The sequence below is a fragment of the Sabethes cyaneus genome, chromosome 3, assembly GCF_943734655.1.
Source record: "Sabethes cyaneus chromosome 3, idSabCyanKW18_F2, whole genome shotgun sequence".
In the NCBI taxonomy this organism is placed as follows: domain Eukaryota; kingdom Metazoa; phylum Arthropoda; class Insecta; order Diptera; family Culicidae; genus Sabethes; species Sabethes cyaneus.
The window spans coordinates 226,054,160-226,075,121 of record NC_071355.1 but is presented as its reverse complement, the minus strand read 5'-3'; the positions used below and the strand labels follow the sequence as shown (position 1 = coordinate 226,075,121).

Genomic DNA, 20,962 nt, shown 5'->3' with positions numbered 1-20,962 from the left:
TCCACCTACACCTACCTTTAAAACAAATATTTCCCCCGTAGCCTTATTGATGTCAAAGTTACTTTCCGATGGATTTTCTATATCGATTCCGGGACCGGTGAGGAAATAAATTATATTGTTGGGCCGCTCCACGTCGGCATCCGATGCCGTAACCTGCAGGGATGAAACAAGTGAAAACGTTTTTCAATTTATGCAGTTAGCATAATTAGAAAGCACATCATTCACACCGAACACCGAACTTGTTCTACTGGCGCACATATGTGTCCCATCCTGGAATGTTGTAAACTAGTTTTCATCACGTCAACTAAGGTTGATGATGGTTACCACCGCGTGCTCAACAACTGACGTAAGCATACCTTCAACCGGGGACTTTGCAAGGTTGGATGATTTGAGATAATGACGATAATGCTGAGTGGAGTGTCTCTCTAGGGTGCTCTTGTGATCGATTGGAGAGAACAAGGAAATGGAAAGAGGAAGGTTAGCAAGCAAGTAAGCAATCGGAACTGTCGTCTTTGCAAAGACTTACGACCGTAGACCGCTTGTCACCGAATGGTTCCGGGAAGAAGGCCCGCCGACTGTAGGTAGTGGTGAACGACTTGACACTAACGAGGTTTGAGATTTTATGTCCCATCCTGAATTTCAATAACATGCTGGGATCAGCAGCAGCAGCATCAACATGCAGCAGTGGACCGACACGGTTCGGTTAAACCGATTCGATGCTGACCGCGGAATGGGAGAAAGGGCAATATTAACTTGGTGTAACCTCATTGGTTCAATTATTTGAAACCAACGTTTCATCGCATCAGTTGTCGGGGGCTCCGGAGAAGTATTTCGTGATGGATTGCGTGCTATTTATTTAGTGATTAGGATTATGTAACTTAATTGCACATAATTGCAATTGCTATCGAACAGTTGTGTATAACAATGCCAAAGTAAACTGTGTTTTGTGTATTCAGGATTGCTATATTGGGTTCACTTGAGTGTAAATGCATAGTATGGTCTCGACTTATTGTTTGTAACTTCTTTGGGAGTCGTATGTATGTATGTGGGCGTATGTAGTCAAACCAAAATCGTAACAAATTTTCTGTTGCTGGAAATATTATTAAACAATTTGATGAAGTGCTATTTCAGTTTACTGTTTAACAGATTTCGTCAGAAAGTTTTCTTCAGTTATGTTATGTTATGTATAGAGAAGCTTAAAATAGATTACTTGATGACTTGACTTGACAACGATAATCAAGTACTTTGTAGATTATTTTTGTTTTGGAAATTTTGTAGAAATGGTTTCAAAGAAAATGGTGATATAAATATAGCTTCGCTGGTAACACAGACTTTTTTTAAGGATCGTTATGCAAAAGTATATCATCGATGGCTTGCGTAGATTTTTAGCATCTTCGACTCCAAAGCGAGAGGGTAAACTCAATAATAAGTTCTCAAATATGGGTATTTATTTATTTACGAAAAAAGGAATTACGCTATGAATAACAATGAAAACTGATTTGAAAAGATTCAAGAATAACAAAATAGTTTACGTTACGAAGGTACAGTACGAAAGATGAGTACTTCATATATTTTCGTAATATTCATAGGCGAAATCTTAAATAATTCAAGTCCTGTGTTGAGGACTTCCTTTCGTGATGTCCAGTGTTGAGGACTTCTTTTCGTGCAGCTGAAGACTTGGAGTATAACATCACAGTCACAGTCACAGAGATAAGATAACCTTCCCATGCCGTCGAGCTCTAGCTGAAGACAACATGCTCTACCGGTAAATTTTGGCAGTTACAGATCAATAATTTCTATCCAGAAATAAGACAGCTGTGGCGAAGATTTTAGCCCCTTGTTCTCGTTCGTTTTCTAGTTCGTAGGGTACATAAAAAATAGGAGTACTTGCAGTTACGCTCATTGGCGAAAAAAAGTAGAATTTAATTTGGAAAAAGTATTATTTTATTTAATTTCAGGTTTCGTATTCTACCATGCCGCTATGCAAGACTTCAGTCTACTACTCATTGGACGCAGACTTCGTTCTCTTTTTCGTGCTTTCATCGACAAGGATTCCGTGAGCCAACGGGTGCCGCAAAAAAGTTCAACTGTTCCCATCAGTACTTCTGCAAAACATTGAAAAAAGTCGGAATAAAGTCAGGAAAGGAGACAAGAGCTCCGGATTATACTAAGGGACAGATTTCGACGCTGAAATCCTAATGCCGATGGTTGATTACAAATTATTCCGAAAAATGTTTTGTTTTGGACGGCGAAAGTTACAGTCACCCCAGTATTATGGGCCACCCAGTATTATGGGCCAGTGTACACTTTACGTTAGTTTTATACGTAACAAATTAATATTTAACTATCGAATATGAGTGCAATAGATAGAAGCAACATTCTACTGCATGCTTGACAGCAATACATTTAGTTCCAATGCGTTAATTTTCTTAATTTTCCGATAGTTGTCACTTGGCTCCAATCGACTGTCGATTTAATGTTATTTTTGTGGTTGTAATAAAAAGTCGGTTGTGGATTATAAGCTGAATAGCGGCGTAAATTTGTATGTCCGAGCGTAAAATGGGTGGTAATCGAGGGAATAGGTGTGTATTCATTGAATTACGGTGAAACCACCTAGAAAAATGCATTTTCCGCTTTAATAGACGAAATTAAACAATGGCCCATAATACTGGGAGCAAAATTAACTTTCCCAGTATTATGGGTCAAGCATATAGATCAACAGTATTCGCTGTTTTTGACAGTTGGGTGGTTGAAGACACACTCGAGCATGTGGTCTTTGTATGCCCCAGATTTGAAGCGGTGCGCGAGGATATGTCGCTCTAAACGTAGACAACATTGTTGAGAAAATGTGTCTAGATGAGGGCACTTGGAACGTGCGTTGTCAATAGATCGATTTCGAGAATTCTGGTTGAGCTGCAGCGAAAATGGAGGGCAGATCAGCAAGTCGGTAATGCCTAGTTTCAAAAGAGGGGTGATGAGCGTATAGAGGACAAGGTGGCCCATTGAATGGACGTATCTAGGCCACATATGACACACAGATCAAAAGCACCGCGAATCTGGGCGCGGTAAAACCCTAGACGGACTCATATGTTTGGGGGATGGGATCTTTCCTAAAATAGTCCCTGTACCTAGATGAACAATATTCAGTATGGAAACGGAAGAAATCCTGCGATGGTGACTGTGCGGGGTGCGCGTTATGTTGGAGGGCACTTCCTTATCAGGTCACGTCTCGCCAGGTGGAGAAATCCCGCTACGGAGGCCATGTGCGTGCTGTTGGAAGGCACTCCTGATTTGGCTCACGTCTCGACGGGTAAAGTTCCTGTGAATGCGGTCGCAATGCTGGCTACACTTTCCCAAAGAAATCCTGCCAGGGTGGGCGTGAAGAGATGGACGTTAAGTTGGTCGCCATCTCAGCATCGGTGCACGTCTCGACAGGTAGCGGAGTAGTGCATAGGCACGCCCTCCTCCCGAAGTAATACCTAGCGGTGGTCCCGGGAGGATTTGGGGCCAGCAGTGAGGTTTTAGTAGGTTAGAGTCCCACACCGTGCCACGTGATGCAGTGCATCATCAGTGTGCCAGGCATTGAGCTTTTCCTCACGGTAAACAAAAACACACACACGCACAGCACGCACACACACACACACGCGCGCGGTTTTCTCGAAATAAAACCAATTTTGTTTTACTGACCCATAATACTGGGAACATTGACCCATAATTCTGACCAGGTTTAAAAGTGGCTCATAATACTGGGAATGGAATATGCTTACATTTTGTTGTTCTGCAAAAAAGTGTGTGAATTTGGAACAAGATTGCCTACTGAACATCAAATTATGATATATTTATAACCAATTAGATTATAAATAAACTGTAAATTATTTAAATCTGCGTTTCTACCAATAATTTTGTAGCATCATCATGCTTAACTGGCCCATAATACTGGGATGACTGTACTTCCCTCTTTCGAAAACGCACGTTCCCGGAAATTATCGTTACTATTCCATGGATAGGTCTACTTCATCTTCGAACTTAACATATAAGTTTAAACATAATTTTGAACAGAAAGTGATGGCAATATACGGTGTCATTTCCGAGAGACGTATTTCTAAGTTAAGCACAGTTAAAGCCTTTGGTTTATTTTTGACTGCTTGAGAAATGAATTCCAAAATTTTAGTTGTCACCCGTTACAACTGCTCCCTTTAACCCGTTTGAACTTTTCTTTCGCCTTATAAGAGACGGATCCCCTATTTGTCAACCCCCCTGCGCTGATTCTTTTATGTCAAAGAATATGTGTGCCAAGTGGGATGAAGACCCGTCCAGGTGTTTCAGAGTTATGGTTATAGTTATGGTGGAAGTATAATGGACGTTAGGTAGAAATACATTAGGCATAATGAATGATAGGCATACTAAACGATAGGTACAATGTGCGAAAGGCATAATGGAAGTTAAGCAATCTGCCGTTATCTTAAAAAAGATTCAATCGACGCAGTTTAGAAAAGCATTGCATATAGGGTCAATAGGATTACCTACGAGTGGCCGAATGACGCAAATGACCGAAACTCAATTGGACGAAATAACAAATGACATAGTAGAACTAATGGAATTACAAATGACCGAAATGCGAATGGCTGAATCCCAAATAGCCGAAGGCAACATGACCGAATCACGAATGGCCGAATGTCATGGTCTTCGGCCTGCTCAAATTAAACATCTCAAATTAAGCTCAAATCAGCTCAGCTCAAATTAGACATCAGTTTGAGTTTTGAAAATCCCTACAACGGAAAAGAAACTAATACGTTTTGCATTTCGACTATATAAATATATAGTATAAAGGTATAGAAATCACTCGGAAAACCGGAAATGGAAAGGACGTCATGCGGGCCGAATGTCATATACCATTTGACCTAGTTTCGAAAACTGAGCATTTTCTGTGTGTGTATGGTTGTGTGTGTGTGTGTGTGTGTGTGTGTGTGTGTGTGTGTGTGTGTGTGTGTGTGTGTGTGTGTGTGTGTGTGTGTGTGTGTGTGTGTGTGTGTGTGTGTGTGTGTGTGTGTGTGTGTGTGTGTGTGTGTGTGTGTGTGTGTGTGTGTGTGTGTGTGTGTGTGTGTGTGTGTGTGTGTGTGTGTGTGTGTGTGTGTGTGTGTGTATGTGTGTGTGTATGTAACGCTTTCAATCTCACTCACTTTTCTCGGAGATGGCTGGACCGATTTTAATGTTCTTAGTGTCAAATGAAAGGTCTAGGTGTGCCATAGGTCGGTTGAATTTCATACTGATCAGACTTTTAGTTCAAAAGTTATGTATAAAAATACAAAAAATATTTTCATGGTAAGCCTGCTCGGTGGACCGTCCCTCCATAACAGCCGCCTTCTTGTTTCTCGGCGATTCGTGTAACTACAATCGGTTAAAATGCAAAAGAAAAGCAACCTTTTGTACTTATTTGGACCCCTCCCTTTTGTCAACTTCCCTGTGCTGATTCTTTTATATCAAGGAACGTATGTGCCCAATCTAGCGGTCATTTCCGTTAAGGTCCTTAAAATTCGCGAAAAAAATTGTTGCTGCTGGTTAAGACATTTTTCGTTTTAAACAATAAGGCCATTACAAATATTTTTTAAAGAATGGGGGCGGGAGCCAAGAAAAAAATTTTTTTAATCACGCAAAAAATTTTTTTTAGGGATTTTTGCTCGTGAAACCCGAATTTATCATTGCTTTTGATATATACGTTGTTATTTTCTATGCAAAAACCTTCCAAAATAAAGTCAAAACAAAAAAAAAATTTTTTTCCAGTATTCGGAAGCTACATTATTTGTACTTCCATTTTTGTTTCGTGCTAGAAGCGTCAACGCTCCATAACCTCTTTTTTCGAGTTCTTTAGGCTGTAAAACCCACAGATAAAATTGATTTTATACAAAAAATTTTTACTCAAGTTTAACAAGTTTTGTTTTGCTCCCTGATTTTTAGAGCCAACTTTGAAGGGCGGGAACAAAACTTTAAAAATAATTTGCAATGGCCTAATAAAAAACAAAATCCATATTATTTGTACCAACCTACTAACATTGAACCTAATCGACCGGCTGGTATATCCCTTTAAGCCCGAGCCCACACAATTGTGTGGGTGAGATATGATTACTTTTAAAAATTTTTCCTTTCATTTTTAAACGTCGTACTTTTACATATATGGCACCAATCTCTTGTGTAAACATCATAACTCGTAGAAAAAATAGAAAATAGCTGAAAAGAAGTTTTCTTTTGTGGTTGGATTAATTATTGTCTAGTCTTCAAAATCTTGTGAAAACAGCAAAAAGTTTTATTTGTCGTATTTTCTTATTGGATCCGTATTTCGAAATTGCTTGGATAAAAAATTATTGGTAATAAGTATTTCTAATTGATGTAATTAAAAATTTACGGAAAATAACTTTTACAACTTACTTATGCACATTGTTTTTCATACCTACACAATTGTGTAAGTTCGGCCTTATTGTATACCTACTTTTACCTTTACGTTCCCGCCGGGGCTTCAATAATTAGTGTACTTTCCGTTACTCTTTTGGCTCTATCTTTACTATTTTTTGATTGATTTTTATACAACTTGTCTTCAAAGAACCACCTTAGATTGACCTTCAATGATAAAATATTTTAGCAAATTTTGGATCCATTTTCCCGGAGACATTCCAGATCGCAGTAGGATTATTTTTTCACGTCTTAAGTAACAGATGAAATAAAACGAAATCTGCTGCTGCCATCTCATTTTGAGTAAGTAAGAATTAATACATTATACTGTAGAGCATTCGTTCATGTTCCACACTACGGAACTTCCGTTTAGAGAACTACCGGAACTTAAAACTGGTCATTTATAAATTGTAAAATAATAAAGAAGTGTGGCAAACGATGTATTCAACTACGGGATTTTCTAAGACAAATTCTTGGATCAACATTTGAATGTTTTTAAGCCAATCTGGACGTTCCGGTATATCTGTTGTATTAAGGTTAGTAAAAACTTAACTTGCAAAAAGTTGCGTGTATTTCCATAGCTACGTAGCAACCGTTCCGCTGCTGCAGAAGCTGAAGTCTATGAGTCTCGAAGCGATAATCTCGCTCCAAACTAAACGGGGTCAACCCTATTCAACTCTGTGGACTTCTTTACACAAAATAATTAGGTTTTCATGTTTTGTTTTTTCAAAGCCTGGTTTGGTATAGTCCAAAAAGGGTAAAAAATGGTAAAAATAGGGGAAAATGAGCAAAATAGGGCACTTTCCGATGACATACAGGAAAGCAGCGAGCACCATGCGATTCTCCGAAAAATTTTACATAAGATCACGTACATTTTATCAGCCTGCAGGCCATATCTTAATTGCGTCCGTTTTTTCGGCTCGTTTTTGCTCATAGTGCAATGGTATAAGATAAGGCCGAACCCACACAATTGTGTAGGTTGCTAAATTTAGCAAACAGTTGTTGCAATGTATAGAATATACTGGTTTTGGTATCTCGAGAGATAAAAAAAATTTATATTGTTCCATAAACCAAACATTAAAACCCTCCGTGCTTAAAGGGATATCTAGTGTTAAAAAGCCAAGAAAACCCGTTTCCAGGGTCTTTGTTTAGTAAAGTGGAGGTGCACCTCTTATAAATCTCTAAACTCTCCGCTACATCCATCTTCCACGCAGAGCAGTTGTTAATTACTTTTGCGTTGTCAATGGTCAGCGGATGGTTGTCGTTGAAGACGTGCTCAGCCACTTTTGATCTAAAATGATGTGTCAGACCTTTCTCGGCATCTCTTGATGCTTTTGTTATCTCTGCCAAGTGTTCTTTAGTTCGTGTTTCCAGATTCCTTCTAGTCTGACCGATGTAAACCTTCTCGCAATGTGGGCAACTGATTTCATAAATCCTGGATTTTCTTTGTTCTTCAATCGGGTCTTTAGTTGATCCCAACTTATCTTTGAGCTGGTTGTTTCGGCTCGTGTAGATTAGATCAATTCCAAATTTCCTCATTTTCCGACGGAGAGGGCGTGTAATGTTTCCGTCGTATTCTACTGCCACTCTCTTGAGTTCTGGTGTGATTGATGTAAGTGTTGTGAGTGATTTTTTGTATGCGTCTCTTCTTTTTTTGGAAATCATGTTCTAGATTGTCGTTTCATTGTATCCGTTTAGTTTAGCTATTTCAAGAATATGTGCTAGTTCATTTTGTTTTCCTAGCTCACTTAACGGTAATGTTTCCATCCTATGTATCATGTGATGGAAAGCTGCCATTTTGTGTTGGTGGGAGTGGTTAGATGAGCTAGGTATAACTCGTTTGGTGTTTGTTGGTTTTTTATAAATTTCAATTTCTGTTTCTGTGCTTTCAATTTGTCTTATTATTATGATGTCCAAAAAAGAAAGTTTTCCGTCTTTTTCTATTTCATATGTGAAGTGTATGCTCCTGTGTGTACCATTCATGGCTGCTAGAATGGTTTCCAGCTCTCCTTTCTTGATAATGCTAAAAATGTCGTCGACGTAGCGCCACCATCTTGTTGGGAGTATCTGGTTTTGTTCCAGCTTGTTTTCAAGGTTAGCCATGAATAGTTCGCACAGAAACGGTGATAAAGGATTGCCCATCGGTGCACCTTTCAGTTGTTTGTAATAACTGTCCCTGAATGTAAAGTAATTCTCCTCCATACACAAACGTGTCAGCTTCAAATATCCTCCCACCTTTTTTCTCCATGCGTTATCCTCATGCTGTTTCAATAGCCAGTCTTCCAAGAGGCTTATCGATTCTTTCACGGGGACGCTTGGGAATAAGGCCGTAACATCGAAAGAGACCATTATGTCGTCTTCTGCTAGTTCTCCCGATGTTTTTAGGTACTCGACGAATTCTCGTGTGCTACTGACAGAACGGCTCGGGAATTTTATAGGCATTCTTTGAAACTCGGTTACCAACCATTTGGCAATCTTTTTCGTGGGTGATCCGTTTGCCGTGATTATTTCCCGCATTTCCGTTCCTGGTTTGTGTATTTTGGGTTGTCCTTTTATTCTGGGTAATGTAGGGTTTGAAGTCCGTAATTTTCCTGCTGCAAAATCTGTAAAAGTCATGTATGGATCTAATATAGAGCTGAGTGTAAACTACGATATTTCTGAATACAGTATTGTATTATTTTTTCAATTTCTGCTACTAAAGTGGCAGAACTTTGTTATAAATAAGTAAACGTTTGGTTGCTAATGAAAAAATTCAGAAAAATTACGGAAAGATTGTAGATTACACTCAGCTATACAAATGTTACAAATACAAAATAGTATTAGATTGCGGAGCGGTTACGTCAAAACTCGCGTGAACTTGAGTATATGAAAGTTGGTTCGAGGAGCATCCCCGATTTTTTATTTTTTTTAGAAAACTGAGGTAGTAACAAACTTTTACGATTTGCTCTCTAAAAATATTTGTAGCTTAAAGAATTATAACACAAACGGGGCTAATTTTCCCTATTGCAATTGGATATCAAGTCGATCAATACACAGAGAGCAAAGGTACTATGGTTTTATTGCCACAAAAAATTCTTCCACAATGTCTTTTGAATTCTACCATATCTTTAGAATATTGATCGTTAATTGGAAACTAAATCCTATGCTGAATCATTTCAATTGACATCTAGTTTAGCTTATAGATTTCTAGAAATCAGTTTGAGAGACTGTTAACAATTCCCCTATTTATAGATTTAGTAATCTTTACATAGGAGCGTAGCTGAGGATATTCCGAAAAACCGGATCCGTCTATTTGACTGTGCAATCCAAAGCGGAAAACCGTCACGAGCCGCGTCCGGTCAGAGTGGAACGAAAGCTTCCTATGGAACGATAATTCATCGAATGAAATAAATCTTCCTATCTTTCCGGTATGCTACGGCAGGAGCAGCAGCAGCAGCATTTATGCATGTTGAACGCCTCCGGTGGTACTCGTTGGACAGTCCCATTCAATGAACAGTGAACAGATCTGTAAAGTTTCTTTTGCCTTGCCGATCCTGCTGTACAGAGCGAGTGCCGTACATAATTGTGTCCAATTGCTGCAGGAATAAGCCACCGTTAATACGTCGGTGCAGGGAAAAGCTCGACATATACACATACATAGTCAGGCTTACTGTTCCGGATTGGCGAAAAGGACCAGCTCGTGATTTTGGAGTACGGAATGAATTCATGCTCTCTTTACCTTCTTCATGCTTGCACCGAATAATTCCACTCCAATCAGTACGGGGCTTATATATTCACTCTGTTTAATGTTTTATTCGCAGGAAAAAATATTGCAGTAATCTTGAATTCTTCTGCACCGTGGGTACAGTGTGGTGGCTGTATTCTTTTTGTACTTTTAGAAGCCCACGTTATTATTATCCAGATAGGAGTTGGTATCGTCTTGGTTTGAATTGGGGGAAAAAATTGGACGTCTAGCAAGACTGTGAACTAAAAATAAAACTTTGTTATGCATTCTCAAACATTATTTAGGTCCATAAGCACACAAGAAGCACATTGGTCATTTGCGGATAAAAAGCTTTCAAATGAAAACGAAAAGAATATCCACAGTTGAAAGATGTTTTTTTCTGTGGCAAAATCTTTCAATTACTGAGCCGATCGCGTTTACTTACCAAAGAGAAGCTGCACTGAAAATTGGCACCGAAGGGAGGATATTATTTTAGGTATTGATTTTTTGTCACAATTAGCTCAAAAGTGTATAGGCATGGCGTAGAAAATGCTAGTTAGACGGAATATTTAAAAACCCGAATGACAGATTGCAATAGGGACACAAATTGAAAACTTTACATTTCTGCTAGTAACAAGTTCCCGTCAATGGTTGAAAGGCAAAGCGGATTAAACACGCATCAATCATCTCGCTACTAATGCTGAAACAACATCCCATATCAGTCCGAAAAAGTTCCCCGTAAGCCTCGCATTATCCGATTTCCAATTCCGGCTTTCCGAAACTATTATACAAGTGTGTCTTCTAATCCAACACCCGAAATCTGTTGGCCGCAATTATCCCTAACCAAATCAGCCGACGGGAAATTTCCTAGAAGGAATACTAAGCGTCACGTTGATAGACAGGTGTGCTTTCACGTCCCGGGCGGAATCGGAACAAGCATTAAACTCACGTACGGCGGATGTTTCGCAGAAGTTTGCAGCTTCAGCCACAAACGACGCCTCATTAGCTGCTGTGTCGTTGGACTTATGGGACGGTACGGCACATTCGAACGAGACGGTGGGGTGGGTGGGTGTTTGGATGGCAGGATAAACTCGGTGGCGCTGGATGGAATCGTTGATAATGAACCAATCCATTTCGTGATGTTTTACGTTCGTTTTGTGGAGATTGTGAAGTTGAATCGGATGAGTAAAACTGTCCGAATAAGGATTAAGTTAGATTGCTGGGGAAAAGTTTAAATTGCAGTCGCAATTACGCTTACACATGTTTAGACAATATTTCTCGACTACAGTAACAATTATTAGAAATACGTATATGGAAAGAAACGACGTACTGAAATTTGAGCGTTTCGAGTTGCGATTTACTCACTGTGCGTCAATCGCCACCCAGCAGCGATTGGAAATTCCTGTTAACTTCTCCGATCATTGCGTTAACGCGAAGCGGTCAGAAACGTGACGATAAAGCTCGAAGCCATAAAACAAGGATTTCCCTTACCTCTTTTATAATAAGGTAAAACTTCCATTATGCTCACATTAATTCTCCTTTGTGTGCTCGTTATTATCCCCTTAAGCCATCGTGATTGGAAACCTCTGTAAGCAGAGATGATTGATTTCCGCTGCGCTTTCGCTGCCCGACCTGTTCTTTAGCGAAAATTCGCTTCGCTGAAAAATTTAGGTCACGTTCCATTTGATGAGCTAAGACTCCACTCAGTAAAAAGCTAAATAAACGTTCCTGTGCAGCCAAGTGAGAATAATGGCCGCGGGATATTATATTTTTCCGCCCAACGTGACGCACGGATGAACGAACATAGACGCAATTTTCCACATGACACCCTCCGCCCACTGCAATACAACGGATTCAACATGACTGAATAGGTGGTACTTTGATGCAGCTTCTCTTGAGAAAAATATGGCCAAGTGTGCTACTAGCCGTTGCTGGTGTGAATAAAAAAAATATCCGTTCGCCCACCTTCCTTTTCCCGCGCTCGTTGGCCTTGTGAAAACAAGCAGGCAAATCCCGTGCATATTCCTTCGTCCTTGCTGGTGAACCGCGTCACTTCTGACTGTCGAGCAGTAAGAGCAAAGCAGCTTTGCAGGCAAAATATGTACTTTGTTCAACGAGTTCACTCGGTTCTTTGTTTTTCTTGAATATGCACTACTCTCGAGGAATCGAGTACACTCGCGGACACGGTCGCTGTCTCCCGCTAACTAGAGGGGATTTGCTACAAGGACGCGCAGAAAGTTTCCGCTGTTGCGTGCCATTGTGGGGTGATTGGAATTCTGCCCCGCTGGCGGTGGGTTTGAATTTGGAAACTATCCCAACGGGAATAGCAGATATTGCACGAAGCCGATGGTTGGTGGCATTTTTTTCCAATAACCAAATTTTACATTCAGTTTGAAACTTTCTGTTTGTGGGTATTTGATTGGCAACAGTTAAAGTTAGTTGTTCAATGTCAATGCTAATTGACTTAAAGTAATTTAAACAAATTTCGCAAACCATGAATGTATTTAACTTCATCACAAAATCACATTGAGCAGTAATCCGCAGTAAAATTATTTCAATTAGTATTTTGGAGAATTTATTTGAGCCTTCACTGAGAAAATAAGTGCTTTTTTCTACAGTGCATAACTTTCCATTCCAACCTCCAGATTTTTTTTTTTAAAACAATATCAAACTCTTTTCGACAACATCTCGAATATTTGGTCCCTGGAATATGTGTGCGGAAAACAGTTTTTAGTTTGGAGCCAATATCAACAGTAACTGCTTGTGTACGTGGGTGTGTGTGTGTGCGTGCATGTTAGTTAGTTGTTTCTGTTTGTGACTGTATAAAAGTTGTAAGGTTTTCCAGATTGCTTGCCTTGCTGCATGTGCCATCGCCTGTATTTAACTGTTTGCTAGCGACGAACTGAAAACTTTCTTCCGTCGTCCTGGTTCGTGCTAAGGTCGCTGAGGGTGTTGAATTTTTCTCATGTATGTTGTTGAGCAAATATGCAAGAGTTTTTGTCTGTTGGTAAGTATCACGATGCAGTGTGTTTTTTTTCTGTTTCTCTTTTATAATGGCTGCAAAAAAGTTACATTCAGGAAAACCGCGCAGTTGTTCTATTTTTCTTTTTCTTTTATAGCCGTTGATATTTTGCTTCTTAAATGGCTATAAAACCAAAAATAATCTGAAGATTATTTATGAAAAATGAATACTTTGTGGCAAATTTCGGTTTCAGGCCAGTTGCATTAGTTGCCAAAAATGGTGAATTTAATAACAAACAATAATGTCTGACAGTGCAGTCAAAATTTCAAAGTGCTCCTACATCATTCAAAAATTGTGTATGTATATTCCATTCAAAAAAGTTTTGTAGCTGTATATATTTAATTGATATTTAAGGGTCAAACAGAATGCTGCGTCAACGCGTCCGTCAGCGTTATTCTGACAGTTTTCCCATGTCAAATTGACACTGACGGATGCGTTAACGAAGCATTCTGTTTGGACCTTTAGAGTTGTATATGACCATATGCGGTCATGACGTAAACCATTTTGGAAAGGGAGGAAGTGTCTGCTGCGAAGAATAATTAATTAGATAAAATGAAAAACTACGATATAGACCAAAAATATATCGGGTTGTGCAATGGCAGGTGGGGCTCCCACCCACACTCTTTCGGTTGGTACCCGAATGTTTTACTCTAAATGTCTAACTGTAAAATATAATAAATTTTGAAGGATCATTCATTTAAGAAAGAAAAAGACGCTAAATCTGGTCTTCACCTAGGGCGCCACTCTGGTTGGTTGGTTTAAAATCTGATCAAAAATATGTCTCAAGAACTGATCAAAAATGAGGTTCAAAATCTGGTTTATAATCTGGCTCAGTTTGAGAATCTGGTTCAAAATATGATTAAAAATCTGGACCAAAATTTGATAAAAATGCGCTCTAGAAGGCTCAGGCTCAGGCTAAAAGTCTGAGGTTGGTCCAGTATGTGGTTTAAAATTTGGTGCCACATCTAGTTCAAATCATTTTCTAAAACCTGGCCCAAATTTGATAAAAATGTGGTCCAGAATTTAACCCAGAATCTGATAGAGGTCCAACATTTGGTTCAGGTCCAGAATCCGGTCCAAAATATTGCTAAAATTAAATTAAAAATTTAGTCCAAAATCTGATACGGAATTTAGTTCAAATCAGTTACAAAATCTGGAACAAAATTTGATAAAAAATTTCAATCTACTGCCGCTACTCGCATATCAATCCAATGATCTATGGAGTTTTCCATATAAATGGGACTGTTATGCGAGTAGCAGCAGTCCAGACCGGTCTAGTCCAGATCCAAAATACTGTCCAGGTCCAGAATCTGGCTGGTGGTTTAAAATCTAATCATAAATGTGGGCCAAAATCTGTTTGATATTTCGGTCCATTTCCAGAATAGGACCTAAATTTGATAAAAAATGTGGTCCAAAATACTATCCAAAACCTGGTCCAAACCTGATAAATATGTGATTTAAAATTTGATTTAGAATCTGCTGCAGCTAAAAAATTTTGTTCAGGTCTAGAATCTGATCTGAACTCTAATCAAAAACGTGGTCCAAAATCTTATTTAAAATCTGGTCCAAAATTTGGTTCACAATTTAACGTAGATCTAGCATATGGTCCAGATCAGGTCTATAATCCGGGTCGAAAATCTAATCCAAAGTTAATCAGACTTCAGACAATCAGACAAAACCTGGTCAAAAATCTGATCAAAAAGGTGGTTCAAAATTTGGTCCAGAACTTCTGTCTAAATCTTGCAACCGTCGGCCTAGTCTCCGCCCAAGATTAAGGAGACTGCCGCGCGGGGAAAATGTATGATAAATGTCACGAAATAAAATGTCAAGAAAATATTTGAAATACTCTATTGCGAACAGCTTTCCCCGGCGACGTACGCAGCCACGCGTCAACGGTTTCCAGCCATCCACCACCAGGGGGCGGAAAAATGGAGTTGAGCTAGCATGGATTGAGTATGTCAGGAAAACGATCAGCCAGAGAGAGAGAGAGAGAGACTAGGGTTCTTGGCGCGAAGAAAGGTCATAGGTCGTTGGACAAAAGCTAATCGAAGCCATTACCTTGTCTGAAGCCAAACCGTTAACGTGCACAGACGAAATTAGACCAGAAGTTTCAGTTTGTTAAAATACACAAATTAGAAGGAAGATAGAAGTGAAAGACAGAAATTAGTTTGAAGTTTGAAGGAAGAAAGCAAAGACGTGTTTAACAAAGCAAACAACAGGTATGGCTATTCAGAAATCTTCTACCATAGTCCCGACCTTGACCGCCTTGACCCCTGTGCTTACCCTGTATTTACCCCGATTACCTGACGTTACCAACGTGACCCGGAGCAGTACCTGCGTATACCGAATTTGGTCCTCACGTCCGCCGCTGCCACCACGATCGTCAACCCCGAAGCTGAGAGAGCGTCTCTGCCATCGACGCCATCGCAGTAACGTCGCGTAGTCGCCATCGCACTTGACAGAAGCCCTGAGTGAGCCCGCAGTCGGAACGCCGGAGGTTAATCGTCGAACCCCGTTCCAACGTCGCCGACCTGACCGCAATTGGATCCCGGTCAGCATCGAAACCGGAGGTGAAACCCCGAAGCCAAAGGGTATGAGTTATCGAAGGGAAAAATCGTGAATAAACGGGAATAGTATGAGCAGAAAGTTTTCAAGTGTTTTCTTGACAGTAAGTTGCGAACGTTTGCCGTCCCTGAGGTTTGTTTAGGGGGTCTCGTAAGTGCTGGGTAGTTACGGCCCCGTCAGTTACAATCTGTTGCAAAATTTGAAACAAAAGTTGATGAAAAATGTGGTTCGCAATCTACTCCAGGTTCAAAATATGGCACAGGCCTGAATCACCACCTGATCCAAAATCTGGTTGGTGGTATAAAAACTGTCAAAACTGTGGCCCAAAATGTGATCAAAAGTGTGTTTCAGAATCTAGTCTAAATCTGTTCCAAAATTTGTTACAAAATTTGGAACAAAATCTGATCAAAAATGTGGCAGCTTCAGAATCTGGTTGGTGGTTCAAAATCTTATCAAAAATAATAAATTTGGAAGGAACACGTATTTAAGAAACGAGGGATTGCTAAATCGAATCTTCGTCTAGGGCGCCACAGTGTCACGCTACCGTAGCTCTGCTCCAAGTTAGGAGCGGCTTACAACAGCGTCTGATTCGGAGCGGGTGGCTTCTCGAACAACTTGAACCCCGTAAACTCGGCACCGTTGCTCTGCTGAAAAACTGTGGCAAGGCCCAGTTTTACCAGAGCGATGGCACTAGCAACAAACTGGGATGGGCTTAGTAGTGTTGGACGAAATACAGTATCGCGTGATGGATTGGAAGGTGATCAATGCGAGGTTACGTCTATTGAGGATAAAGGGTTATTTCGTCAATAACAGCATCATCAACGTGCACTGAACGCACGAAGGTTGGGTCGACGTTGAGAAGATCGCATTCTATGCGCAGTTGAAAGAGAGGTTCGACTGCTGTTTGCTATGGGTCGTCAAGATCGTCATCGGAGATATGAACGTCCACGCAAAAATATCCACCAAGTCGCCTGGAGATCACCTAACCAACGTTCAATGCACCAGCTTGACCACGTTCTCATAGGCGGCCGGTTCTTCGCTAACATCACGAGCATACGTTCCCTATGGGGTGTGGATACTGACCCCAGCCAGCATCAACTCGTATATCAATGTACGAAAATTATCGTGAATATCCCTTAAGAAATACGGACTCGTAAATAAAGCCTAATAAAGCGGGCACAAGTTGTCATTCCATCGTTTACAATGATAGCAGTTTACGATTTTTAGCACAAAGTTGTATTGCTGTATGAAGCTGATCGCGCCTAGTCGGATCTTATCGTATAAGAATACCTATATAAGTGCGTATATCGCCTCCAAAATGGTACGTATAAGCCGGTTTTGCGCATCGAATACGATTTTGTTGGATAAATATCGATACGTAATTTTTATTAACCTTAACATACCTATGAAAATGCTAGCTGGGACTCTGACCATCACTAGTAACAACAGTAGCAGCTTATGTGCGCTCAAAACTGTTAACCGTATACCAGACACGTCAACGCCGTCCTTCTCGGCTGAACATTGAGCAGCTAAATAACTCGCAATCTGCCCGGAGCTAGTAAACTAGACACTGCCTTCTTCCGGGGAGTCGGGAGCTTCAATCCTCGAAGACGGATGAGGCAGAAGCGGCTCGGCGATCGGAGAGGACGCTACCTCGGCACTAGATACAGAGCCCCGGAGTATACGAAACGATTGGTTTGATGGGGAATGCCTGAGTAGAGTACTCGCGTTGGAGAGGAAAAAATGGCTTGGAAAAATTATCTAAACATTGTCACTAAGTAGAACTTGGTTGAATACCAACGAGCAAGGAACCAGTTGATCGTAGTTATGAGGAATAAAAAAAGCCAGAAGGAGGACAGTGATCATGAAGAATTAGAACTACTATTCCGAGCTAATGACACGCAGGTGAACAAGAAGGTAAACCAAATTCGTAAGGGCTCCACACCGAAACGTGACATGTCTAGGGACGAAGGAGGAAGTTTGATCACAAACGAGCGCGAAATGGTAGATAGATGGAAGTTGCTCTTCAATGAACACCTCAATGGCGAAGTTGCACAAGAAGGCGAAATGATAGTTAACCTAGGAGGCTCACGGAAGATATCTAGTATTACCCCAACACCTGATCTCCAAGAAGTCAAACGAGAAATCGAGTTACTGAAGACCAACAAAGCCGGTGCGCGGCAATGACCGCCTACCAGCAGTGCGTTATCAATCGTCCAGCTACAAAAAGTGTGATTGGTTTGCCTCCTCGCGGAATAACGTTAGTAAACACCGCCTACAAAATACCTTGTTACAGCGGCTGTCGCCGATAGCAAAAGGTTACGCAAGGAATTATCAAACGGGTTTCATGGCGGCTCGCGCATCTGCGGACAAAATTTTCCCATTAGACTGACCCTACAGAAATGTCGGGAGTATAAGGTGCTTACGCATATCATCTTTATCGGCTTGAAAGCAGCATACGATACAGTCAATCGAGACGCAAGATATATAGTGCATGAATGAATTAGGTCATGCATGAATAAGGTTTTCCGGTCAAACTGATGCGACTGATCAGGGTTACATTTTGGATCAAGTGGTGTGTTTCGTGCGCATTTCGAGGACACTCTCGAGTTTCTTCGGAACGCGGCGAGTGTTGAGACACCACTTCGGTTAATCCTGCTTGCTGTTCAACATCACTTTTAAGGGGGTGATCCGATGAGCGGCCATCGAAACGAAAGGCTCAATTTTCACCACAGGTAGCCAGCTTCTAGGCTTTGTAGATAACTTTGACATCATTGCTAGAAACTTTGCGGCGACGGAGGCACCCTACGCCAGAAGGAAAACGGACTCTAAGAAGATTGGGCTAAAAATCAATGCGTCGAAGACCAAATACATGAAGGAAAGAGGCTTAAAGGAGACAAACGCATGCCTCCGACGGAGGGTAACCGTTAACGGTGACCGTGGACGGCTAGTGATTGTGGACACTACACTACAACACTAGTAAGGGGTATCCAGCGGTGCATTCAAGTGGGAGATCGGGTCTACTTTGTTCTTCACAAAACGCTACGATCAAGAAGCATACGCCGCCGTACGAAGCTGCCCTTGTTAGACCGGTAGTTCTTTACGGACTTGAAGCTGTGACGCTGCTCACGGATATACGCACCATTGCCGTGTATGAGCGGAAGGTGCTGAGGACGATATTTGGCCGAGTACAAACTGAATGCGAAGAGTGGCAGACGTGTATAAAACACGAGCAACAGGCACTGCTTGGAGAGATTCCCATCGTACATCTTGGGAAAGTCGACAGGCTACGGTGGACCGGTTATGTCACACGAATGTCGGAAGATAAAATAACGGTTCTCTTCAACAAATCCAGGAGGTTCAACAGTGTCAACGTGCAAGATGGTTCGATAATGTCGAAAGTGATTTGCGACTTCTGAGAAGACTGGGAAATTGGTGACGAATGGCGTAAGATCCAGTTGTATGAAGATGACAGAAAGACGGCGGAAAGGCATCGAACGGAAAACGACAGGATGACGAAAAGACAGAAAATACACGACCACAGAACACGCAGAGGTCGAAAAGTGATACATGACAAAGAAGTGTTATCAAGTAGGCGAAAAAGCGAAGAAAAAAGATCAAACGCGGGAAAGATACGATGAAAAATACCGACAAAACACAAAAAAGCGACAAAAATTTCAAAGGAAACGATTAAAAGACTAAAAAACGGGCAAAGCAGCAGTAGCAAAAGCCAAAAACACTCTGAATGACGAATAAACGCCATCAAATTGAAACCGTCACAAAAGATGATAGAATGTGGCAACAAATCTTTAAAAACAAGCCATAAAGCGATGTAAAGATGCCAGAAAGCCAGATGATAATACGAACGAGAACTAGGCTAACGATTAAAAGATGTAAAAAAGTTTTAAAATTTCGAAATTTACGCCGGTTTTCTAACGCGGTTTTGATTTACTCGGAACCTATCCTTCGCGTAAGAAGCGACTTGAGTGTATAATGAAAACAACGGACACAAATTTCGGCCAAACTTTCATTTACATTTTACGAATAATTTTTAATATATGTCCATTCAGCTCAAATATATATGTAGTTTTGTATTATGTTACCTTATTACTGCAGGGTTAATTTTCTATTCTGGTAAATAAGCAGTACCATATGTCCCAAATTCAACCATAAATAATCCGCATTGGGCTGTGGATCGGACCAGGCATGCAGTTCAGCTGTCACTAAAGAATTATCCCAGTCCTAGCAACGAACATACATATAACGACCGGCTTAGAAAGCCGGCATTCATTTGAGCTCTAGTTGCAGTACACATGTTTCTTCCAGCTTGTTCTAGAGTGTTGTATAGAATTTTAGTTCCGAACAAAACGAAAGAAAGCGGAAATGCTAAGTGAACACATTTTGATTTTTTATCTTTTTCCACATCGCTTCATAGCACCAGGTGAAAAGCAAACGTGAAGCACATTCCAACGGAAAATCATGGTACCTTTTTAGCGCTTCTCTTTCACATTTCACTATGTTTAACTTTACAAAAAACGGCTAAAGTTCATAATGACACCTACTTCCAGCACAGCTCGAGCAAATAGCTGAACAATAGAGTCTGTCGGCAGAAAGCAGAAGCAAAACGCCATCTACAAGGGAAATCGTAGTGTAAAAAGCTGTTTGAATAGCATGTCTGCACTGGGAAAATATTTACCTTTGTCTAGCTCAAATAGTAGAAGAACCAGATTTTCGGACCAGACAGACCCAGCCGGCAACGGATCTGAATCAATAAGAGCATCCTGAAAAACGGGTGTGATAGAGCTGACACGAAAAGAACATGTATTTTTAAATAGACTACTTATCAGCGTTGAATACAGTTGATTTCTAAGAGTTCATCATGACTTAAATGACTAAAATGGAACTGAACTCACTATCGTAAGAGTGCTAATATAGAAAACAAACTTCTATACACCCGTCAAGTGTATTTGAAGCATAGCCACTCCGCTGAAGTAACTAACCCACAAGTAACTTTATGGTCTGTCGTTTTTCGGATGCTCCTAAAGGGCATCACGGAAACGATGTAAGAGGGCTGCTGGTCCCTGTTCGGCAGAATAATGAAACTAAGGCCGCAAGAGACACTTTTCAGTCTCCATCCATTCGGGAAGCGGAGAAAAAGAAGCGAAGAATAAAATTTCATTATAAATTTTCCTGCCTTTCAGTGTGTCCTGCTGCAGTCGCTCGCTGCT

At 40.6% G+C, this 20,962-nt stretch overlaps 1 protein-coding gene across 1 annotated transcript in view; it reads right to left on the bottom strand.

Annotated features, from left to right (window-relative positions):
- LOC128740802 (putative neural-cadherin 2) overlaps positions 1 to 20,962 on the bottom strand; it is an 81,513-nt gene that overhangs the window by 9,062 nt on the left and 51,489 nt on the right. Inside the window, exon 4 of the mRNA XM_053836368.1 lies at positions 16 to 153. Coding sequence (XP_053692343.1) covers positions 16 to 153 — 138 coding nt within the window. The remainder of the gene's footprint in view (positions 1 to 15; positions 154 to 20,962) is intronic.